Source organism: Bufo gargarizans, chromosome 3 (genome assembly GCF_014858855.1).
Source record: "Bufo gargarizans isolate SCDJY-AF-19 chromosome 3, ASM1485885v1, whole genome shotgun sequence".
In the NCBI taxonomy this organism is placed as follows: domain Eukaryota; kingdom Metazoa; phylum Chordata; class Amphibia; order Anura; family Bufonidae; genus Bufo; species Bufo gargarizans.
In genome coordinates, this window is record NC_058082.1 from 569,291,702 (window position 1) to 569,317,951 (window position 26,250).

The 26,250-nt window shown below is 44.6% G+C and overlaps 1 protein-coding gene across 1 annotated transcript in view; it reads left to right on the top strand.

Moving 5' to 3' along the window:
• LOC122932879 (protein moonraker-like) overlaps positions 1-26,250 on the top strand; it is a 42,983-nt gene that overhangs the window by 12,953 nt on the left and 3,780 nt on the right. Inside the window, exons 5-14 of the mRNA XM_044287533.1 lie at positions 986-1,201; positions 1,293-1,494; positions 8,670-8,854; positions 9,941-10,098; positions 12,515-12,634; positions 14,758-14,847; positions 15,147-15,207; positions 15,331-15,462; positions 23,589-23,667; positions 23,756-23,876. Of these exons, the coding sequence (XP_044143468.1) occupies positions 986-1,201; positions 1,293-1,494; positions 8,670-8,854; positions 9,941-10,098; positions 12,515-12,634; positions 14,758-14,847; positions 15,147-15,207; positions 15,331-15,462; positions 23,589-23,667; positions 23,756-23,876 (1,364 nt within the window). The remainder of the gene's footprint in view (positions 1-985; positions 1,202-1,292; positions 1,495-8,669; positions 8,855-9,940; positions 10,099-12,514; positions 12,635-14,757; positions 14,848-15,146; positions 15,208-15,330; positions 15,463-23,588; positions 23,668-23,755; positions 23,877-26,250) is intronic.

Genomic DNA, 26,250 nt, shown 5'->3' on the forward strand with positions numbered 1-26,250 from the left:
CCATTTTGCGGACATGTGAATGGACCCTTAAAGGACCTTTTTATCAGTTTGTACTTTCTAAAATCAATACCTGGCACTGTAGGCCAAGATTAGACGCTGTGATATAGCTACTTGTTTGTTCTGATCCGCTGTGCCACTGAGGCCCACTTCTGTTTTGCTGCCCTGTATGCTAATCAATATCATCGGTACAGGGAGGAGGAGACTGCCGCGTTTCTCAGTGGGCGTCTCCTCCTTGGCTGTTGCGCGGTCCAATTGCAGCGGATCGCGTCACAGCCGGGGAGAAGGTGAGCTGTTTTTTCTCTGGCTGTGACGTGGTCAGTTGCGATTAGACCGCGCCATAACCAAGGAGAAGGCCCACTGAGAAACGCGGCCGTCTCCTCCTCCCCGTATTGATTAGCACACAAGGAAGCAAAACAGAATGGGGCACAGGGGGGCAACAGAGCAGCGTATGAGAAAACAAATAGCGATATCACATCTCCTAATCTTGGCCAGCTATTGATTTTAGGAAGTACAAACTGATGAAAGGTTCTCTTTAAAGAGAACCTGTCACCACAAAATGCAGTGCAGTCTGCGGGCAGCATGTTATAGAGCAGGAGGAGCTGAGCAGATTCGTATATAGTTGTATGGGAAAAGTTTTAGTAAAATAATAATGTAATTTATACATTTTAATTCTGCTTTTTCTACCTCCAGTTGTGCACAGGGGAGGTGTTCTCAGTGATCGATGCTTTCCTTGATAAGTGTGTATACAGAGATGGCGGTCATTTACTGATGGTTGTGTGCAGGGTTAGTCTTAAGTTCAGAAAAAGCAGGAATATAAAACATAGGTTACAAGTTTTACTGGATCTTGTTCCCACTAAACTATAAATGAATCTGCTCAGCTCCTCCTGCTCTATAACACGCTGCCTGCAGATTACGCTGCATTTTGGGGTGATATTCTTATAATAATCACTGAATTCTACAGTTTGGTTCCCCCCCTCCCATTCAGTCTCGTGCCATGTCCAGACTGGCAGCTGTTCACCGTGGAGCCATTCGTGCCCTGCAGATGTTCATCACTCAGCTGAGTGAACGGGGCGAGCAACAGATTCCTTCTCTCTACAAGGAGCTTGGCCACATCATCCGTCAGTTATCACTCTGCACCGCAAAGCTTGACGCTGGTCCTGCTGCTTCCAATCTGATTATCTCCATTCTCCAGCAAGTCGAGGTAACTGCAGGCGCCCATTCTTTGAACACTTGGCCAGGTGGCTCCTGAATTTGCTTTTACCAATGTTCCCCATATTTTCTTGTCCACCCAGGACTTGGATGTACTTCTTGAAGCTAAAATGTCTTCAGATGCAAGGAGGCCATTGCCCGATACAGCTGCGGCTAGACCTCCACCTGTTATTAAGGTTTCCCGAAATACTGCGTCACCTGTTAGAGAGGTTCATTATCCCCCGCCTGTTCATAAAGCGATAGAGCCGCACGAAGAGAGTCATGTGATTAGACGCCTTGCGCTTGGTAAGTGATCCGTATTCTCCTTACTTTATACACTACGTTTCTAACCTCCCCATGCAGTGAAGTTGTTTTATAGGTGTTCAGTTTGGTGGGTGTTCCTGGTTGTACTTGAATGTGATATGCCATAAATATGTAAAATCTAGTAGCCAGAATATGTAGAAGATTACACCTCTGATAATGCTATGAAGGGAGAACAGCGAGTGAGTCCAGAAGATGCACCATTGGTTAATGATATTTTATCCATTTTTGACCTGCCACATTTCTGTCCTTGGCCTAACTTACAGAGGTCATTGTGCAGGGAGGGGGAGTAGGTGAGCTGTGAAGATCACCTACTGTTAATGGGGTAACCATGTCAGGGCTCCAGATGGCGACCAAAATGGTCGCCAATGCGACTAAGAATTTACAAATGGCGACAAGACTTTTTAGTCTTGTCGCCATTTGCGACTAGACCCTCCGCGGCAGCTCTGCAGTAGAACAGCGACGGGCACAGGAGCTGATAGTTCTCTGCCGCCGATGTTCTCCTCAGTCTGTCAGCTCGGTCACAGCACACAGAGACGCTGGCAGCAGGGAGGGGAGGGGCTCGGGAGCAGTGTAATCTGATCCTAGAGTGGAAGCTGCTTCTGCCAGCCCCTCCCCTCCCCGCCCACCAACCAATCAGCTGAGGCAAGGCGAGCACTAGCAGCTCTGAGTCACTGACACAAGTACAGGGAGAAAGAATCGAATGAGTCACAGGTGAAAAGAACTAAAGATCCGACTTGTGACTCATTCGATTCTTTCTTAGACTCCCTGTACAGTGTTCCCCCCCCCCCCCCCAACACCCCAGTATAAGAAACATTGGTGGCACAGTGTGCCCCCCCCCCCCCCCCCAACACCCCAGTAAAAGAAACATTGGTGGCACAGTGTGCCCCCCCAACACCCCAGTAAAAGAAACATTGGTGGCACAGTGTGCCCCCCCAACACCCCAGTAAAAGAAACATTGGTGGCAGTGTGCCCCCTCCCAACACCCCAGTATAAGAAACATTGGTGGCACAGTGTGCCCCCCCCCCCCCCCACAGTATAAGAAACATTGGTGGCTCAGTGGGAAGTGCCAATGAGGGTTAAAAAATAACTTAAAAAAATTAACTCACCTCCTCCAGTTGATCGCGTAGCTGTCGGTCTCCTGTTCTGTCTTCAGGACCTGTGGTGATGTCACTGAGCTCATCACATGGTCCATTACCATGGTGATGAATCATGTGATGTATCATGTGATGAGCACAGTGATGTCACCACAGGTCCTTTGACAGGTCCTGAAGAAAGAACAGGAAATGATCAATTGGAGGAGGTGAGTTAATTTTTATTTTTTAACCCTCATTGGCACTCCCCACTGCGCCACCAATGTTAATTATATTGAGGGGGGGGGCACACTGTGCCACCAATGTTTATTATATTGAGGGGGGGCACACTGCGCCCCCCAATGTTTATTATACTGGGGTGTTGGGGGGGGTAATGTTTATTATATTGAGGGGGGCACACTGCGCCACCAATGTTTACTATACTAGGGTGTTGGGGGGGGTGCGCACTGCGCCACCAATGTTTATTATATTGAGGGGGGCGCACTGCGCCACCAATGTTTATCATACTGGGGTGTTGGGGGGCGCACTGCGCCACCAATGTTTATTATATTGACCTTCTACTATGCATTCTGTATTAAAGAATGCTATTATTTTCCCTTAGAACCATGTTATAAGGAAAAATAATACAGTGAATAGACTTTCATCCTAGCAACCATGAGTGAAAATCGCACCGCATCCGTACTTGCTTGCGGATGCTTGCGATTTTCACGCAGCCCCATTCACTTCTATGGGGCTTGCGTTGCGTGAAAAACGCACAACATAGAGCATGCTGCAATTTTCATGCAACGCACAAGTGATGTGTGAAAATCATCGCTCATGTGCACAGCCCCATAGAAGTGAATGAGTCCGGATTTAGTGCGGGTGCATTCCGGTATTTTGAATGCCAGATCCGGCACTAATACATTCCTATGGGAAAAAATGCTGGATCCGGCGTTCAGGCAAATCTTCAGTTTTTTTTCGTCTGAGAGAAAACCGTAGCATGCTGCGGTTTTATCTTTTGCCTGATCAGTCAAAATGACTGAACTGAAGACCTCCTGATGCATCCTGAACGGATTACTCTCTATTCAGAATGCATGGGGATATGCCTGATCAGTTCTTTTCCGGTATTGAGCCCCTAGGACTGAACTCCGTGCCGGAAAAGAAAAACACTAGTGTGAAAGTACCCTAAAATATTAAGTTTAAATCCCCCCTTTCCCAATTTTACATATAAAATATATAAACAATAAATAAATAAACATGTTACATAGCGCTGTCCAAACTATTAAATTATTAAAAAATGTCTCCTATGCGGTGAGCATTCGCCATTTTTTAGTCACCTTGTCACCCCAAAAAATAGGATAGGACTGTTCTATTATGGGCCGAATGTTTCATAAAATGCGAAATGCACGCAGCTTTTTTTGGTGTTTTTTTTTTTTTTTTTTGCGCGGTATTGAGTATCGCAATACTTTTTTATGGTGACGAAAGCGAATCAAAATTTTGGTATCAAAACAACCCTATGCCGATCTGATCGGCGTAGCGTTGTCACGATACCAAAATTTTTATTCGGTCTCGATTTGGCAACTAAAAATTTGATTTGGCTCCTAAATTTTTCAGTTCAGGAGCCAATGGCAACTTGGTATTTTTTTTAGTCTGGAGCACTGCATGTGTTATGTACAGTTGAAACGCGAAAAATTTGAATATCGTGCAAAAGTTCATTTATTTCAGTAATGCAACTTAAAAGGTGAAACTAACCTATGAGATAGACTTATTACATGCAAAGCGAGATATTTAAAGCCTTTGTTATATTTTGGATGATTAGGGATTACAGCTTATGAAACCCCAAAGTCACAATCTCAGGTCCCCTTTGCTCAGGGGGTATGGAATAATTAGCTGACTACAGTGTGACACTTTGAGCCTAGAATATTGAACCTTTTCACAAAATTCTAATTTTAAGCAGCATTAATGCAATTCCTTTTTAATTTGCATTACTGAAATAAATGGACTTTTGCACGATATTCAAATTTTTCGAGTTTCACCTGTATGTATAGGTGTTACATTTCATAATATGACTGATGAAAACTGGTATCTACACAATGGGCATTGTCAGCCTGTAAGCATGGCCAATGTGAAAACTTCAGAATTTAATTTTTTTTATTTTTATTTTTAAATGTAGATAGTGGCATGTGAAATTAAGCACTTTTGGCGAAATAATATTATTATTATTTTTTTTTTTAAACACCTTTTAACCACCTCCGGACCGCCTAACGCAGATGTGCGGTCCGGAGGTGGCAGCCCTGCGCAGAGTCACGCATATACGCGTCATCTCGCGAGGGCCGGGATTTCCTGTGAACGCGCGCACACAGGCGCGCGCGCTCACAGGAACGGAAGGTAAGCGAGTGGATCTCCAGCCTGCCAGCGGCGATCGCTCGCTGGCAGGCTGGAGATCCGAATTTTTTAACCCCTAACAGGTATATTAGACGCTGTTTTCATAACAGCGTCTAATATACCTCCTACCTGGTCCTCTGGTGGTCCCTTTTGTTAGGATCGACCACCAGAGGACTCGGGTAGGTCAGTACAGTCGCACCAAACACCACACTACACTACACCCCCCCCCCCCGTCACTTATTAACCCCTTATAAACCCCTGATCACCCATGATCACCCCATATAAACTCCCTGATCACCGCCCTGTCATTGATCACCCCCCCTGTCAGGCTCCGTTCAGACGTCCGTATGATTTTTACGGATACATGGATCGGATCCGCAAAAAGCATACGGACGTCTGAATGGAGCCTTACAGGGGGGTGATCAATGACAGGCGGGTGATCACCCATATACACTCCCTGATCACCCCCTGTCATTGATCACTCCCCTGTAAGGCTCCATTCAGACGTCCGCATGATTTTTACGGATCCATGGATACATGGATCGGATCCGCAAAACACATGCGGACGTCTGAATGGAGCCTTACAGGCGGGTGATCACCCATATACACTCCCTGATCACCCCCCTGTCATTGATAACCCCCCTGTCAGGCTCCGTTCAGACGTCCGTATGATTTTTACGGATACATGGATCGGATCCGCAAAAAGCATACGGACGTCTGAATGGAGCCTTACAGGGGGGTGATCAATGACAGGCGGGTGATCACCCATATACACTCCCTGATCACCCCCCTGTCATTGATAACCCCCCTGTAAGGCTCCATTCAGACGTTCGCATGCGTTTTGTGGATCCGATCCATGTATCCATGGATCCGTAAAAAATCATGCGGATGTCTGAATGGAGCCTTACAGGGGGGGTGATCACCCTGATTACCCTGATCACCCCCTGTCATTGATAACCCCCCTGTAAGGCTCCATTCAGACGTCCGCATGCGTTTTGTGGATCCGATCCATGTATCCATGGATCCGTAAAAAATCATGCGGATGTCTGAATGGAGCCTTACAGGGGGGGTGATCAGTGACAGGGGGGTGATCACCCTGATTACCCTGATCACCCCCTGTCATTAATAACCCCCCTGTAAGGCTCCATTCAGACGTCCACATGCGTTTTGTGGATCCGATCCATGTATCCATGGATCCGTAAAAAATCATGCGGATGTCTGAATGGAGCCTTACAGGGGGGGGGGGGGGTGATCAGGGAGTCTATATGGGTGATCACCCCCCTGTCATTGATCACCCCCCTGTCATTGATCACCCCCCCCCCCTGGTAAGGCTCCATTCAGACATTTTTCTTGGCACAAGTTAGCGGAAATTTTTTGTTTGTTTTTGTTTTTGTTTTTTCTTACAAAGTCTCATATTCTACTAACTTGTGTCAAAAAATAAAATCTCCCATGAACTCACCATACCCCTCACGGAATCCAAATGCGTAAACATTTTTAGACATTTATATTCCAGACTTCTTCTCACGCTTTAGGGCCCCTAAAAAGCCAGGGCAGTATAAATACCCCACATGTGACCCCATTTCGGAAAGAAGACACCCCAAGGTATTCTGTGAGGCGCATATTGAGTCCATGAAAGATTGAAATTTTTGTCCTAAGTTAGCGGAAAGTGAGACTTTGTGAGAAAAAAACAAAAAAAATCAATATCCGCTAACTTATGCAAAAATAATTTCTATGAACTCGCCAGGCCCCTCATTGAATACCTTGGGGTGTCTTCTTTCCAAAGTGGGGTCACATGTGGGGTATTTATACTGCCCTGGCTTTTTAGGGGCCCGAAAGTGTGAGAAGAAGTCTGGGATCCAAATGTCTAAAAATGCCCTCCTAAAAGGAATTTGGGCACCTTTGCCCACCTTGGCAGCAAAAAAGTGTCACACATGTGGTATCGCTGTACTCAGGAGAAGTTGGGGAATGTGTTTTGGGGTGTCATTTTACATATACCCATGCTGGGTGAGAAAAATATCTTGGTCAAATGCCAACTTTGTATAAAAAAATGGGAAAAGTTGTCTTTTGCCAAGATATTTCTCTCACCCAGCATGGGTATATGTAAAATGACACCCCAAAACACATTCCCCAACTTCTCCTGAGTACGGCGATACCAGATGTGTGACACTTTTTTGATGCCAAGGTGGGCAAAGGGGCACATATTCCAAAGTGCACCTTTTGGATTTCACCGGTCATTTTTTACACATTTTGATTGCAAAGTTCTTCTCACACATTTGGGCCCCTAAATTGCCAGGGCAGTATAACTACGCCACAAGTGACCCCATTTTGGAAAGAAGACACCCCAAGGTATTCTGTGAGGGGCATGGTGAGTTCCTAGAATTTTTTATTTTTTGTCGCAAGTTAGTGGAATATGAGACTTTGTAAGAAAAAATAAAAAAATAAAAATCATCATCATTTTCCGCTAACTTGTGACAAAAAATAAAAAGTTCTATGAACTCACTATGCCCATCAGCGAATACCTTACGGTGTCTACTTTCCGAAATGGGGTCATTTGTGGGGGTTTTCTACTGTTTGGGCATTGTAGAACCTCAGGAATCATGACAGGTGCTCAGAAAATCAAAGCTGTTTCAAAAAGCGGAAATTCACATTTTTGTACCATAGTTTGTAAACGCTATAACTTTTACCCAAACCATTTTTTTTTTGCCCAAACACTTTTTTTTTATCAGACATGTAGAACAATAAATTTGGCGAAAAGTTTATATATGGATGTTGTTTTTTTTGCAAAATTTTACAGCTGAAAGTGAAAAATGTCATTTTTTTGCAAAAAAATCGTTACATTTTGATTAATAACAAAAAAAGTAAAAATGTCAGCAGCAATAAAATACCACCAAATGAAAGCTCCATTAGTGAGAAGAAAAGGAGGTAAAATTCATTTGGGTGGTAAGTTGCATGACCGAGCGATAAACGGTGAAAGGAGTGTAGTGCCGAAGTGTAAAAAGTGCTCTGGTCATGAAGGGGGTTTCACCTAGCGGGGCTGAAGTGGTTAAATAAAAACTAGATGAACAAAATAGGTCCTTTTCTGGTGGCATATTCCCGTTACTTACAAGAAGGCTTTGGCCAGTTGTGGTATTGTTTAATCTGCCCTTTTGCATATTAGGCTACTTTCACACTTGCGTTCGGGGCTCCGCTTGTGAGCTCCGTTTGAAGGCTCTCGCAAGCGGCCCCAAACAGATCCGTACGGCCCCAATGCATTCTGAGTGGATGCGGATCCGCTCAGAATGCATCAGTCTGGCGGCGTTCAGCCTCCGCTCTGCTCAGCAGGTGGACACCTGAACGCTGCTTGCAGCGTTTGGATGTCCGCCTGGCCGTGCGGAGGCAAACGGATCCGTCCAGACTTACAATGGAAGTCAATGGGGGCGGATCCGTTTGAAGGTGACACAATATGGTGCAATTTTCAAATGGATTCGTCCCCCATTACATTGAAAGTCAAAGTCTGGACGGATCCGTCTGCAGTTACTTTCACACTTAGAATTTATTTTACAATATAATGCAGACGGATCCGTTCTGAACGGATCCATCGTCTGCATTTATATAAGCGGATCCGTTCAGAACGCAAGTGTGAAAGTAGCCTTAGACAATGATGTTTCTCTCACATAGGTATGTTGAAGAAAAACGGCTATGTTCCCATTTTGCTTTCTTTAGATGACCCTCCTGAATCAATGAGTGTTGCAGCCCAGACAGACCAACAACCATCCCCTCCAGAAAGGCGATTGGCACTGAAGTCAGGTCTGAAAGCGCTGATTCAAGCTGGACACCTGAAGGGGCTACACAGAAGTGGGGTGGGACAGAACAAGAGCAAAGGAGTGCTGATTCCTCAGAGACCTAAGGTACATAATACTGGTGGCTGCTTGTGTAAATGTTCCGACATGCTGAGTCTAAATGCTGTTTTTACCAAAATCCTTCCGAACCCGGGAAAGCACTTTGCACAAGGTGGATGTGGTCACCATGCTTCACTATTATATATCACAGACCTCTTCTCTCCGGTGTTAGGATTTGTAATGTGAATTCAAAAGATTTGAGAATGTATAACCTTATGTGATTAAATATAAGATAACACAGACAAATCACATACTGAATAATAAAAAGTAAATAAACATCACTAGCCTGAATAGGCAATATGGGGTAGGGCTCTGGTCGACCATGCTATAACACATGGCTGTCTACCACGTTTTAAAACATGACCGACACACCAGGGTGTACAAGAGATCGAGCAAATCAATGTTTACATCCTACCTAGCATGAAGTTCCAAGTGGAGTCCCCATAATTGTCTGAGCAGACCACAGTTATTCTCATCAACCCATCCTCCAGTGTCCAACACAAGTCCTTCTCCATGATCATGTACTTGGTGTATACCTGGTCGTCCTATCTATGATATTGTATAGAGTGCATACTTTTGCATCCTCTGATCCTATTCTCACCTTGACGAAATCCTCTGGAACATTCTAAGATCAAGGCTGTATCTTCCAAAGCATGAACGAGAAAATTATACTTTTGTTCTTACCGTGTTATGGACCCAGTACAGACCCGTTCCTTTTTTTAATGTTTGCTTGTGTCAGTTTCCTATTTGGGACTTCTTACTGCTGGTCAATATTTCCTACATTGTTTTCTTTTCTCCGAATTTATGTTTCCACCTTTTCATTCAGTATAATTCTCTTCTTACCCCTACTGTTCTAGTACAGGCTGGTTTAGCTCATTGGCTAGTAGAAGCCAGCACTTAATGTCACCTCCTAGTGATAGCAGCTATACCCAAGGTCAAGACCATATCCCTCGATGACTAGATGAGTAAAAGGATTTTATGCTAACAGCAAAAATCCTTATTTTTTTTTTGTTTGATAAAAGGAACAGAGTTTAGTAGGTGTAAGTTTGCTATGCTTTGTAGAATCTCAAATAACTAACTATAATGTCCTCCTAGGGCTTCCGACAGCCACGAAAGACAGACCCATCCCAACGGTCACATTTTCAGGAGAAAACGGTGTCATTCAAGCTGAAGGAGACTCGTCCAGTTGTCAAAGAGAAGAAAACTCCTTGGGTACCTCCGAGCCCAAAATCTCCTTCATCTTCCCCAAAAAGGTCATTTATGGAAGTAACTATGAGAATACAGCAAGGCTGAGCATAGACATGAGATTTCAACAGATTAATGCCACTAAAAGAGAAAACACCTAGTGTGGCAGCTCATGTCCACATAGTGGCTGAAAAAAAACCTGGACCAAAGAACAAAGTTTTGACATTGTCTGTTGGTTATCGGTTGCTTGCATTAAAGGTCATGACCAATAACTGGATGAAAACGCGGTTCTTCTATGTCTCCAAACATTTATCTCATGTCCGTGGCCAGCTTTAGGCTTGCTTCACATCTGCATTAGACATCTCTGGCAGGCTGTTCCTGCCAGAAGTGTCTACCTGATAACTGCCGATCGCCCTAATTACAATGGGGACCGGCCGAGATCGTGCTCAAAATAGTTTGCGAAAATTACTGCCAAAATGAAATGTAAGAGGTTTTGATCACGGGACCGAAGGGCAGGAGTGTGCTCACTGGAATACTGTGCATGACCCTAATTATTAATAGTTGTGCACATGCTCAACATTTCCAAGGGGAAGTTCAGCCATGCTCTCCTACTCAATCTGACATGTAAAGATGCAGCTGCGTGTTGGCCGGGTCAGTTGCCAAAGCAACCATAAGATGCTTAGCTGGTATTGTGCTGGGTCCCTTTAATTTAAAATAGGACCTATGGCTACCTGAACAACTGCTCTGCCCAGGATGCGGTTTGGTCTTTAGTCCTCATGTCTCCTTTTATGAAATATGAAGGCTCACTTTCCTCCTGTACACCGTTAGGATGCCAGACAGTTGGGCTGAGGGTTGCACATAATTTCTAAATCAGAGTATCCATTTCTGCACGTATGGGTAAATCATTAATATCCACAGGAATCCCTCTTCCTCCACTGACTCCTATGGGATACCAAAATCACACTGATAGTGAAGTACTGCTACTGTCGATTGCACACCTGATATTATACTCACAGGCGCACAGTAGTAAGCCTTTTGCACAGCTTTGGGACATGCAAAAGGCTGCTGCTTTTTATCTGTAAATTGCTTATACCTTTTATGGAATTTGATTACCATCGGGAAGGAGGACCTTGGTATACTCGCTTCTATAGCGCCTGTTTGAAGTGCCTGCATACTACTATGCGCCTGTGAGTATAATATCAGGTGTGCTTGCAATCGACAGTAGCAGTACTTCACTATCAGTGTGATTTTGGTATCCCATAGGAGTCAGTGGAGGAAGAGGGATTCCTGTGGAGATTAATGATTTACCCATACATGCAGAAGTGGATACTCTGATTCTGGAGTGGTTACCTGAAATACCTGCGGTCTACTAAAACGCATTGAACTGAGTGTGAATTGTACCCACATCACTTTCTGACCTGCTGCGGTTATTTATCCAGGCAACGTATCAGAAGATTTTGTTTTTTGTTTTTGCACATAATTTCTGGGCTGTAACGCCCCGGCCTCCTGTTTTATAAATTGTGTTACGTATTCGGCTCAGTTGGCCATGTTCACCTTCAGGGGCAATCTGTTTATGATTGCATTTTACTCAGTTTGGGCTAAAAATAATTTTTTCGGTTGGTCTTTATAAAAAATATGGAGTTATTCTGTCACAAAATGTTAACTGTTTTTCTGTGTGAATCAGACTTTTTACTTTCTCTTTGTACCGGTCATCTATAAACCTGATCTCTAAATTACTCAGAAGTCATAAACACTTATTTAAACCACCTTCATATCAGTAAGATAAGAATTGACCTATAATGAGTGTTTATAAGGTCGGAGATAAGGAGCGCGTGAGCTGAGCTGCCTGATGGAAATACAGATCCTGCTCCTAGAGAAACCCAAAGCTGGTTCAAAATTTTTAATAAAGACCAATTGAAAAAAATGACTTGAGTACAATGCAATAATAACAAAAATTGCCTTTAAGGAGATCTGAGCACAACTATATTGGGTATTTTATCAGAGAAGCTTTGGAAATACAGTTGCTCATTTTGGAATGGGAAACAGGGTAAACTTAATTCTTAAAGTGGCACCGTACTTCTGTCATAGTTGCTTATCAAAAATGTTGATCTCTGCAGGTCAGAGTGCTGACACCCCCGCCAGTTGCTAGAACAAGGAGAGAGAGAAAAGCTCAGACAACGCACTCTGCTCGCTGCAGGATGCGGAATCGACACTGGTCTGTCACGGCTTTGTCTTGTGGTGAGAAGGGAGTGTGCGCTATGAGAGCACTGTTTTAACTTGTTCTAGCGATCTGTTGGGCCACAGCACTGTGACCACCACAATCAGAACTTTTGTCACCATTATCGCATCAAAAGCTTTCCCTAGGACAAAAGTCTGGACACAATTATATATAAATAGCTGTGTTTTATATTGTGTGTGTGTGTTTGTGTATATATGGAGTGACGCTATACTTTAACACTGCACTGTGTCCCGTTCCCATTGCAGGTCAAGCTGGAACCCAGAAGTAAAAAGTTTCAGTGCTTCTCCATGTAAAAATAGGGATCTGGTTGATTCTTCAATTAGAAGGGAAGCTGAGAAAGATGACAAAGAGAACATAAACTCACGGTAACAGCATTTCCTTTTTTTTTTTTTTGGGCTGTGTAAAAAAATTAATACAGCCACCGCACAAGCTGTTGCCATTATAGGTCAAAGATGCCGTCCTACAAGACTACCACCATATGCAAAAAACAAAATCTAAAAGGGCAGTAGTAAAATATAACTTTTAATAATGAATCTGAAAAGTCAAATGGCCCAAATTGTAACCATGAGGCCACATTAAAGAGGACCTTTCACCTAAAAAAAAAATGTAAACTAAGACCATAGCTTTACTTACATGCCCCCATGAAGTGTTGATCGTTTTTTCTTTTTTCAAACTGTGCCCCCGTTTGTCCGCTATGCCCCCCCGGAATAATTCCCGCCGTCTATGCTAATAAGCCAGCCTCAAATGGGCTGGCTTTAAAAGTTCTCCTCGGCGTGCCTTCTCTCTTCTCCCTGGCACGGAGCGCATCCAATCGGCGCGCTCCGCTCTTAGCCAGGGAGAAGACGCTCCAGTTCTCGCGAGACTTCAGAGAACTGGAGCGATTTCGTCTATCCGGCTAAGAGCGGAGCGCGCTGATTGGATGCGCTCCGTGCCAGGGAGAAGAGAGAAGGCACGCCGAGGAGAACTTTTAAAGCCAGCCCATTTGAGGCTGGCTTATTAGCATAGACGGCGGGAATTATTCCGGGGGGGCATAGCGGACAAACGGGGGCACAGTTTGAAAAAAGAAAAAACGATCAACACTTCATGGGGGCATGTAAGTAAAGCCATGGTCTTAGTTTACATTTTTTTTTTAGGTGAAAGGTCCTCTTTAATCAAGCAATACGCATCACAAAGTCCATGTCGGACACATGTATATGGATAGGTATACTGCAATGTATATACACCGGTTACCCAAATGGATGTGTAGGTAAAGGTAGACGAAACCAGCATCCACACCAAATAAATCTCGTCCTCGCACACAATGACTTCGGCTCTAGTTGTATTCAATCCACAAACACGGGCCATTTGACTATTTAGATTCATTATTAAAGGTTATAATTTACTACTGCCCTTAGATTTTGGTTAAAAAAAAAATATATAAATAATTTCTTTTAAAAAAAATATATACTTTATTCATTATTCTTAAAAAATTATGCCGATTTTTTTATTTTTTAAGTGGCTCTGTCACCAGAATCAACCTTATTAAACCAGACCTACTGACTGGCAGGGCTAATCATGGCCATTAAATCTATACCTTTCTTTTGTCTGTCTGTTAATTCGCAGCAGAATGTGTGTTTATTCATATGCAAATGAGGAGTTGGAGCACCAGGAGGCGGGGCTAAATCCTTACAGCACTGCTTTGTAACTCCCCCTGTGCTCTTCACACTCCCCTTGATTGACAGGGCTAGACAGCAGGATGAGGGCAGAGCTGTGTCCTAGCATCTACATACCATATACTCTATGTACTATAGCTTCACCACACTGAGAGATTACAGTTTTATTCACAATATATGAATACACAGACACTGGTAATATGTGTCCGCTTATAAGCGTAGAAAAAAACTACATCTCTGTGTAGTAATGCTATAGCTTTGTCAGTATTTGGTTTTGCATCTAGAATGCCCAGGTTTATACAACACCAACAGGAATGATTTTTTTTCAGTCCATTATACTACCACCGCTTGCTACACTTCTCTGCCTTTTTTTTACATTTAAAAATATGTATTTTGTAGAAATCCGGCATTCCATTAGTTTTACCTTTTGAACTAATTGGAGATAGGGGAGGCATCTATTGCATATATAATTTTATTTTTTATTTTATTATTTTTATATAATATAATTAAAAAAAATATTTATTTATTTTTTCTGATACTTGAGGATGGCATTTTCAAAACCCATTTTTTTTTTTACATATATTGTACCATAAATTCTTAGCAAATATCTGACCATGGCCCTGTGAGGATAGAGAATCAATGAGAAAGTAAAATGTGAAACCCAATCTATGTTTCTGATTAACACTTTCCTGGAAACAAGTGGCAGATTACCGTATTTTTAAATGATTGTAAAAGGCTGTTTAAAGTATGTATCCTGTATAGATTCTAAAGAAATAAAAAAATCTCCCAGAAATGTAAATAGAAGTCTGACCTCTTTTCCTTATGCGGTTTGGCAGGTTGTCTTGGCTGGACACGGAGACTGCAAGACGACTGCAACAACTCGACAATCTCTACAGGGAAGAAATAGCCCATTTACGGCATCTTGGGTGAGCAGATAAAGGTTAAGCTGACACTGAGAGCAAGATGGAATTACAGACACACAGAATGGCATGACATAATAGATTGCACTTTTACACCATTTATATAGCAACCAAAAACTGAGTTTGAGCTGAAAATGACATTGGAAGGAGTCATTTGGCGATATTTAATGTTATAATCGGATGCTGAGAATACTGCCGACTGTCCTTATTGGCTTGTCTGACAGTGTTAGAAGTCCCAATTTTAACAATGATAATATTTACAGATGTTAAGATTTACGTGCTGTTTCTTCTTTATTTTTGTACAGGGAGGAGGCTCATGCTGCAAAAATAATTCCTGATGGAAGTAGTAATGAAGCAAGGAGACAGGTATAAGACATTCCTTGAATCTAATCAGAAAACGACCTGTGACTAAAAAGAAATTCAAATCTGCTTGCAGCTCAACTCGCCTCTTTAAAGTTTTTTTTTTTTTTTTTTTTTTCTCCAAATCAGTTGGCAGAGGACGTGTTATCAGGAACGGAAAGAGAGAGTCTGCAGGAACTGAATCTTAAGGAGTTTTCACACAGTTATCAACAACCTGATAGTGAATTAGAGGCTATGATCCAGAAAATGGAAGAAATGGAGGTAAAGCTTTAGTAATGTCAGGTCTCCTCTTCTGTTTATGTATCTGCCTAACCCTGCGTTTGTCTGTGGATGATCTTTTTTTTAACGTGTTGCCTGATGAAGCCCACTTTAAAGTAGACCTACCAGAAAGAATAGTATAAAGTATAAAATGTATTAAAGGGGTTGTCTCACTCTGCTCCCAGCATCTCCCCAAACAGTTGATTTTGCCGGGAGAAGCCACAACCAACTGGGCATTTGTCCTGCAGCCAAGTTTCCTTTTACTAGCAGGCCAACCAAATTTACTTGGGAAAGTACTGGCTATTTCTATATGGCTGCCATCAATGAAGTGTGCAGAGAACACTGTTAGAAAACAATGAAATAAAGTGTGGTATGTATGGCAACACATCGTTGCATCACAAGTGTATTTTTAATCTATTTTTGCAAAATCATGGCTGCACACTTTCACCGTCCAGTCTATCTATTTCATAGCTTAATTCAGACTGCAGTAATTTCCATCTTCGTGCTATCCAGCCAGCACCCGCTTGGCACTTGGACCTAGTAACTAGGGATGAGCGAACTCGAACTGTATAGTTCGGGTTCGTACCGAATTTTGGGGTGTCCGTGACACGGACCCGAACCCGGACATTTTCGTAAAAGTCCGGGTTCGGTGTTCGTCGCTTTCTTCGCGCTTTTGTGACGCTTTCTTGGCGCTTTTTGAAAGGCTGCAAAGCAGCCAATCAACAAGCGTCATACTACTTGCCCCAAGAGGCCATCACAGCCATGCCTACTATTGGCATGGCTGTGATTGGCCAGAGCACCATGTGACCCAGCCTCTATTTAAGCTGGAGTCACATAGCGCCGCCCGTCACTCTGCTCTGATTAGCGTAGGGAGAGGTTGCGGCTGCGACAGTAGGGCGAGATTAGGCAGATTAACTCCTCCAAAGGACTTGATTAACTGATCGATCTGCAGCTGTGGATCATTGAGCTGCTGATCCTCAATTGCTCACTGTTTTTAGGCTGCCCAGACCGTTTGTCAGTCACATTTTTCTGGGGTGATCGGCGGCCATTTTGTGTCTTGTGGTGCGCCAGCACAAGCTGCGACCAAGTGCATTTAACCCTCAATGGTGTGGTTGTTTTTTGGCTAAAGCCTACATCAGGGTGAAGCTGTCACACCAAGTGCATTTAACCAGCAATAGTCTGTTCATTTTTTGGCCATATACAAAATCAGGGGCAAGCTGCGCCTGTCACCAAGTGCATTTAACCCTCAATGGTGTGGTTGTTTTTTGGCTAAAGCCTACATCAGGGTGAAGCTGTCACACCAAGTGCATTTAACCAGCAATAGTCTGTTCATTTTTTGGCCATATACTAAATCAGGGGCAAGCTGCGCCTGTCACCAAGTGCATTTAACCCTCAATGGTGTGGTTGTTTTTTGGCTAAAGCCTACATCAGGGTGAAGCTGTCACACCAAGTGCATTTAACCAGCAATAGTCTGTTTATTTTTTGGCCATATCCCAGTCTAATTCTGTCACTAAATCCATACCGGTCACCCAGCGCCTAAATACTAGGCCTCAAATTTATATCCCGCTAAATCTGTCCTTAGTGCTGTAGCTGGGCGAGTTATTTAGTGTCCGTTCAAGCACATTTCTTGTTCTGGGTTGAAATACAATTCCCAATTTAGCAATTTCATAATTTAGTGGTTTCTGCTATATCAGAGCTATTTGAAATCTATCCCTAAAAGGGTATATAATATTCAAGGTGCACATTGGGTCATTCAGAATAACTTCACACACACCCGCTACTGTGTATTTCCAAGTCTAATTCTGGCACTAAACCCATACCTGTCACCCAGCGCCTAAATACTAGGCCTCAAATTTATATCCCGCTAAATCTGTCCTTAGTGCTGTAGCTGGGCGAGTTATTTAGTGTCCGTTCAAGCACATTTCTTGTTCTGGGTTGAAATACAATTCCCAATTTAGCAATTTCATAATTTAGTGGTTTCTGCTATATCAGAGCTATTTGAAATCTATCCCTAAAAGGGTATATAATATTCAAGGTGCACATTGGGTCATTCAGAATAACTTCACACACACCCGCTACTGTGTATTTCCAAGTCTAATTCTGGCACTAAACCCATACCGGTGACCCAGCGCCTAAATACTAGGCCTCAAATTTATATCCCGCTAAATCTCTCGTTACCGCTGTCCTGTTGTGGCTGGGAAAGTTATTTAGTGTCCGTCAAAGCACATTTTTTGTTCTGGGTTGAAATACAATTCCCAATTTAGCAATTTCATAATTTAGTCGTTTCTGCTATATCAGAGCTATTTGAAATCTATCCCTAAAAGGGTAGATCATATTGAAGGTGCACATAGGGTCATTCAGAATAACTTCACACACACGCTTCTGTGCATTTCCAAGTCTAATTCTGTCACTAAATCCATACCGGTCACCCAGCGCCTAAATACTAGGCCTCAAATTTATATCCCGCTGAATTTGAATACAATACATTGGGCCAAATAATATATTTGTTGTTGTGGTGAACCATAACAATGAGAAAAACATCTAGTAAGGGACGCGGACGTGGACATGGTCGTGGTGGTGTTAGTGGACCCTCTGGTGCTGGGAGAGGACGTGGCCGTTCTGCCACATCCACACGTCCTAGTGTACCAACTACCTCAGGTCCCAGTAGCCGCCAGAATTTACAGCGATATATGGTGGGGCCCAATGCCGTTCTAAGGATGGTAAGGCCTGAGCAGGTACAGGCATTAGTCAATTGGGTGGCCGACAGTGGATCCAGCACGTTCACATTATCTCCCACCCAGTCTTCTGCAGAAAGCGCACAGATGGCGCCTGAAAACCAACCCCATCAGTCTGTCACATCACCCCCATGCATACCAGGGAAACTGTCTCAGCCTCAAGTTATGCAGCAGTCTCTTATGCTGTTTGAAGACTCCGCTGGCAGGGTTTCCCAAGGGCATCCACCTAGCCCTTCCCCAGCGGTGAAAGACATAGAATGCACTGACGCACAACCACTTATGTTTCCTGATGATGAGGACATGGGAATACCACCTCAGCATGTCTCTGATGATGACGAAACACAGGTGCCAACTGCTGCGTCTTTCTGCAGTGTGCAGACTGAACAGGAGGTCAGGGATCAAGACTGGGTGGAAGACTATGCAGGGGACGATGAGGTCCTAGACCCCACATGGAATGAAGGTCGTGCCACTGACTTTCACAGTTCGGAGGAAGAGGCAGTGGTGAGACCGAGCCAACAGCGTAGCAAAAGAGGGAGCAGTGGGCAAAAGCAGAACACCCGCCGCCAAGAGACTCCGCCTGCTACTGACCGCCGCCATCTGGGACCGAGCACCCCAAAGGCAGCTTCAAGGAGTTCCCTGGCATGGCACTTCTTCAAACAATGTGCTGACGACAAGACCCGAGTGGTTTGCACGCTGTGCCATCAGAGCCTGAAGCGAGGCATTAACGTTCTGAACCTGAGCACAACCTGCATGACCAGGCACCTGCATGCAAAGCATGAACTGCAGTGGAGTAAACACCTTAAAACCAAGGAAGTCACTCAGGCTCCCCCTGCTACCTCTTCTGCTGCTGCCGCCTCGGCCTATTCTGCTGCTGCCGCCTCGGCCTCTTCCTCCGCCTCTGGAGGAACGTTGGCACCTGCCGCCCAGCAAACAGGGGATGTACCACCAACACCACCACCACCACCTCCGTCACCAAGTGTCTCAACCATGTCACACGCCAGCGTTCAGCTCTCCATCTCACAAACATTTGATAGAAAGCGTAAATTCCCACCTAGCCACCCTCGATCCCTGGCCCTGAATGCCAGCATTTCTAAACTACTGGCCTATGAAATGCTGTCATTTAGGCTGGTGGACACAGACAGCTTCAAACAGCTCATGTCGCTTGCTGTCCCACAGTATGTTGTTCCCAGCCGGCACTACTTCTCCAAGAGAGCCGTGCCTTCCCTGCACAACCAAGTATCCGATAAAATCAAGTGTGCACTGCGCAACGCCATCTGTGGCAAGGTCCACCTAACCACAGATACGTGGACCAGTAAGCACGGCCAGGGACGCTATATCTCCCTAACTGCACACTGGGTAAATGTAGTGGCAGCTGGGCCCCAGGCGGAGAGCTGTTTGGCGCACGTCCTTCCGCCGCCAAGGATCGCAGGGCAACATTCTTTGCCTCCTGTTGCCACCTCCTCCTTCTCGGCTTCCTCCTCCTCTTCTTCCACCTGCTCATCCAGTCAGCCACACACCTTCACCACCAACTTCAGCACAGCCCGGGGTAAACGTCAGCAGGCCATTCTGAAACTCATATGTTTGGGGGACAGGCCCCACACCGCACAGGAGTTGTGGCGGGGTATAGAACAACAGACCGACGAGTGGTTGCTGCCGGTGAGCCTCAAGCCCGGCCTGGTGGTGTGTGATAATGGGCGAAATCTCGTTGCAGCTCTGGGACTAGCCAATTTGACGCACATCCCTTGCTTGGCGCATGTGCTGAATTTGGTGGTGCAGAAGTTCATTCACAACTACCCCGACATGTCAGAGCTGCTGCATAAAGTGCGGGCCGTCTGTTCGCGCTTCCGGCGTTCACATCCTGCTGCTGCTCGCCTGTCTGCGCTACAGCGTAACTTCGGCCTTCCCGCTCACCGCCTCATATGCGACGTGCCCACCAGGTGGAACTCCACCTTGCACATGCTGGACAGACTGTGCGAGCAGCAGCAGGCCATAGTGGAGTTTCAGCTGCAGCACGCACGGGTCAGTCGCACTACAGAACAGCACCACTTCACCACCAATGACTGGGCCTCCATGCGAGACCTGTGTGCCCTGTTGCGCTGTTTCGAGTACTCCACCAACATGGCCAGTGGCGATGACACCGTTATCAGCGTTACAATACCACTTCTATGTCTCCTTGAGAAAACACTTAGGGCGATGATGGAAGAGGAGGTGGCCCAGGAGGAGGAGGAAGAGGGGTCATTTTTAGCACTTTCAGGCCAGTCTCTTCGAAGTGACTCAGAGGGAGGTTTTTGGCAACAGCAGAGGCCAGGTACAAATGTGGCCAGCCAGGGCCCACTACTGGAGGACGAGGAGGACGAGGATGAGGAGGAGGTGGAGGAGGATGAGGATGAAGCATGGTCACAGCGGGGTGGCACCCAACGCAGCTCGGGTCCATCACTGGTGCGTGGCTGGGGGGAAAGGCAGGACGATGACGATACGCCTCCCACAGAGGACAGCTTGTCCTTACCCCTGGGCAGCCTGGCACACATGAGCGACTACATGCTGCAGTGCCTGCGCAACGACAGCAGAGTTGCCCACATTTTAACCTGTGCGGACTACTGGGTTGCCACCCTGCTGGATCCACGCTACAAAGACAATGTGCCCACCTTACTTCCTGCACTGGAGCGTGATAGGAAGATGCGCGAGTACAAGCGCACGTTGGTAGACGCGCTACTGAGAGCATTCCCAAATGTCACAGGGGAACAAGTGGAAGCCCAAGGCCAAGGCAGAGGAGGAGCAAGAGGTCGCCAAGGCAGCTGTGTCACGGCCAGCTCCTCTGAGGGCAGGGTTAGCATGGCAGAGATGTGGAAAACTTTTGTCAACACGCCACAGCTAACTGCACCACCACCTGATACGCAACGTGTTAGCAGGAGGCAACATTTCACTAACATGGTGGAACAGTACGTGTGCACACCCCTCCACGTACTGACTGATGGTTCGGCCCCATTCAACTTCTGGGTCTCTAAATTGTCCACGTGGCCAGAGCTAGCCTTTTATGCCTTGGAGGTGCTGGCCTGCCCGGCAGCCAGCGTTTTGTCTGAACGTGTATTCAGCACGGCAGGGGGCGTCATTACAGACAAACGCAGCCGCCTGTCTACAGCCAATGTGGACAAGCTGACGTTCATAAAAATGAACCAGGCATGGATCCCACAGGACCTGTCCGTCCCTTGTCCAGATTAGACATTAACTACCTCCCCATAACCATATATTATTGGACTCCAGGGCACTTCCTCATTCAATCCTATTTTTATTTTCATTTTACCATTATATTGCGAGGCTACCCAAAGTTGAATGAACCTCTCCTCTGCCTGTGTGCTAGGCCTAAATATATGCCAATGGACTGTTGCAGTGGTGGGTGACGTGAAGCCTCATTCTCTGCTATGACATGCAGACTAATTCTCTGCTGACATGAAGACAGATTCTCTGTTACGGGACCTCTCTCCTCTGCCTGTGTGTGTGCTGGGCCTAAATATATGCCAATGGACTGTTGCAGTGGTGGCTGACGTGAAGCCTCATTCTCTGCTATGACATGCAGACTGATTCTCTGCTGACATGAAGCCAGATCCTCTGTTACGGGACCTCTCTCCTCTGCCTGTGTGTGTGCTGGGCCTAAATATATGCCAATGGACTGTTGCAGTGGTGGCTGACGTGAAGCCTCATTCTCTGCTATGACATGCAGACTGATTCTCTGCTGACATGAAGCCAGATTCTCTGTTACGGGACCTCTCTCCTCTGCCTGTGTGTGTGCTGGGCCTAAATATATGCCAATGGACTGTTGCAGTGGTGGCTGACGTGAAGCCTCATTCTCTGCTATGACATGCAGACTAATTCTCTGCTGACATGAAGACAGATTCTCTGTTACGGGACCTCCCTCCTCTGCCTGGGTGCTGGGCCTAAATATATGCCAATGGACTGTTGCAGTGGTGGCTGACGTGAAGCCTCATTCTCTGCTATGACATGCAGACTAATTCTCTGCTGACATGAAGACAGATTCTCTGTTACGGGACCTCTCTCCTCTGCCTGGGTGCCGGGGCCTAAATATCTGAGAATGGACTGTTCCAGTGGTGGGTGACGGGAAGCCAGATTCTCTGCTATGGAACCTCTCTCCAATTGATTTTGGTTAATTATTTATTTAATTTTTATTTTAATTCATTTCCCTATCCACATTTGTTTGCAGGGGATTTACCTACATGTTGCTGCCTTTTGCAGCCCTCTAGCTCTTTCCTGGGCTGTTTTACAGCCTTTTTAGTGCCGAAAAGTTCGGGTCCCCATTGACTTCAATGGGGTTCGGGTTCGGGACGAAGTTCGGATCGGGTTCGGATCCCGAACCCGAACATTTCCGGGATGTTCGGCCGAACTTCTCGAACCCGAACATCCAGGTGTTCGCTCAACTCTACTAGTAACCTAACAGTCACGTTAAACCCTCCCAAAAATGTAACTTTTTTTATTTATTTCTTTTTCTTTTATTGTAGATTTGTAATGTGTTTCTTTAGTAAATCTTGTTGGCGCACAACTCAGGGGACTTGTATTTTTAACCTCTTAGTGACCTAATTAATTTTGGCCTTAAGGACCACTAATATTTGGTGTTCCAGCAGTCATAATAAAAAAAAATAATAATAATAATTTCTTCTAAAATTTTTATTTTATTTAGCGGGATTAGTTGTAGACCTTTTAGGAACCATTTTGGGGTATATATGGTGTAGTAAAGAACTTTTATTTTAGGGTGAAAGATTAAAAAAACTGCAGTTTTTACATTATTGTGTGGAATTTATTTTCAGCATTCACTGTGGTAAAAATAACGTAATTTTATTATGTGGGTCCATACACTGATGATGATGCCACATTTCTATATATTTGTACTATTACTTCTCTTCTTCTGCAGGCTGTCAGCTCTGCAGCTGCTCCCTCATTCTCCTCCAGATTGGGGGGAGGGCTGTATCTCTGGTCTGGTTGGATTTCTTTCTAACAGTGCTTTTTCCTCTGTTTCTTCAAATAATGCTGTCTTTTGTGAAAGCCTGTAATGTCCGCTTTCAAACAAGACCAGTTGCATGTTTCTAGCTGCTACCAATCATGAGATATCAGCAGCCCCCCCCCCTCCACTTTCTGCCCGAGCTCAGCAGAATAGGTAAATGGTGCCATTCGCAGACCATTTTTGTCTGATTTCCATCTGAGACTCTTTCAAATGGATGATCCAGAAAACAAAACGGACGCACTGGATGTTGTACGGACAACCAGATACGCCTTTGTTTGCTGTCAGAATCGGGTCTCAACCCAAAAAATCTAACCTACTAATTCTGGTTTCATCTGCTCCGACATAAGTGTGAGTCTCTAATAATTAACCGCTTTACCCCTTAGAAATACCAAGAAGCAGTTCGGCAGCGGTTTACTCGGATAGTTTATTCAGACCCAGAATTCTGGGCACAAGAAGATAAAGGTTAGTGGAGTTGTCGTTGTGCTTAATTTCTCTGCCGATGATATCAGTCCTAAGTTTTGTATTTCATTTTGCGATCCTTTCATTTCAGAGAGATCTCAGGCAGCCATAATAGAGGGTCCTCATTCTCCCCACCCTATTAGGATCACAAAACCCAAAGGACAGCGGGAGCCGGTGGTAGACATTCTTCTACAGGAGCCTTTTGAAGGAGAGTAAGTAAAGATGATCTGTTTTTAAAACCTATTTGGGGTAGATTTACTAATGAGAACCGTTGATTGAACATTTATTATTGAGCCTTATTCCAGTTTTTGGCATAAACTGAAGCCCATAAAGTCAGTTTGTTTATGCAACTTGCAGTTTTTTGTAAAATTGTCATGCGCATCAAAAATTGATAAAGTGGGCATAGTTTGTGCTCTAGTTCGTGAACAGATTAACTGATACTGAAGCCAAAACATGGTGCAGAAACCTGTGCCTGATCCTAGGAGGCATAGGCTCTGATTTATCAAGACCTGGGTCTGCAATGCCAGTCTTGATGGGGCCCTGTGCTGCCCTGTCATAAATTACATGCCTACTTTTGGCAACTAGTCCAGCTCGTAGCTGGTGTACATTTCAGTCATTATTTGCGCAAGTGTCTGGTATAGATGGTAAATGTGTTGGGGCTGATGGCCCGGCCCTTATCACACCCTTGTCACGCCTTGTTTCAAAAACCTGGCGAGTGTGACATAAAATGTGAATATTAGGATATGGTGGCTCACTCCATCGATAACTATGGATTGGGTGCTACTAAGCCTAATGACTCACCCAGTCATAAGGAATTGTGACAAAAATAACTATAAAGGCTGAGCACTATAGGGTAATTGTATTGCCGTATGACTTGCGCACACAGTGGCGCTGTCTGTGCAAGTCGTACGGCAATACAATTACCCTATACTGGGAAGTGCAATCACAATATATCAGTCAGCGATTTTATGTCAAACTTTCTATTGCCAGCATATCGAGCTGGGAACAGTATATGCGATACCAGTTATGATTATCATTATCACCATCCACTGGGAAGTCTAATCACAATATATCAATCAGCGATTTTATTCAGAATTTTCTATTGCCAGCACATCGATAACATACAATCGAGTTGGGAACATTATATGCGATATTAGTTACGATTATTACTACCATCCAATATCGATGTCTCAGAATTGAATATTCTAATTATATTAGAAGACACATACTGCTATATATCGGAACGGTGATTCCATCCACGCTGTCAATATTTAGTACTGCTATATAACTACCTCAGTCACTATTTTAGATTTTATATTGTAACACAGTTATTGTAATCTTTTGTGTATTTATCATATTTCATTGTTTTTAATTATTATTATTCTTATGTCGCATTATCTGCATTTCTTAATAATAAAATACTCAGGCGTTATTACTATTCAGGTTCGTCTGTTTCTCCGTGGGGTCCAGGTGGTGAGTGCTCAGCCTTTATAGGTATTTTTAGTGTGACATAAAAGTTGCCAGTTGCAACTAAGAAAGTCGCAAAACCTGGTTTTGTGGCTTTTTAAAGCCAGAAAACCAGTTTATGTGGGAATGATAAATCCCCCCTCATAGAGTTCGCTTTCTAACTTTAAGACAGTCCAAAATGCACCAAGTTTATTAAGAGGCATGCACCTGTGAATTCACTATTTGTTGCAGATTGAACCAGAATTCTGGCACATTTAGCTTAGTAAAACTCTCCCATTGTACTTGTCAAGGTGACCATAACGCTGGGTTCACATCCTGTTTTTGCACCCTGTTAGGAAGCATGTTTATACACTCATCAGCATTGAAATTTTAGCACTGTGAACAAGCTGTAAAGTTATGCAAATCGAGGAAGTGTCAGGTGTTTGCCAAGGTCTGCAGATGATCAAATTTTCAAGCACCTAGCTCCAATCTGTGGCATATGGTGGGGGGCATAATAGACAGATTGAAAGAAGTTTTTTAGCCACATGAAACCTCAAAAGTCAGATCAAGTTGTGTGGGACGATTGCGTGATGCCTCCTGTTCATCGACGTGCCAGTTATCACCACTTGTTGCAAACTGAGAGGAGTAGAATCCTAGAAGTGACAGACCTTGGTTCATCACCCCGGCAGATCGCTACACAGCTAGGCTGAGATGTTAGCTCTGTTCAATGTTGCATGTCCGGATGGTTGGGAGAACAATAATGAACTAGAACCTCTGTACGGACGGATTGTCTAATTAGAGGAATAGCGAGTAGTGATCTATTCTGTTCTCCAAGTGAAATTGGACATCACATTCCCTAACAAGTTTACGGTGGCAAACAAGGTCTACACAAACCGCCAGAAGGCATTTGCACAACATTGGACAACGACTCAGACGTCCAGTGACAGGTGTTCCATTGACCTCACGGCACTGCTTTCAAAGGCTATCATGGTGATTAGCAAGACTGGAATGGAGGTCTATCCTCTTCAGGGATGAGTCCGACTTTTTTCTCTGACACAGTGATAATTGGAGATTGGTCTAGAGACCACATGGGGATTGCCATGAAGAGACTTTCACAAGGGAATGTTACATCAGTCCTAT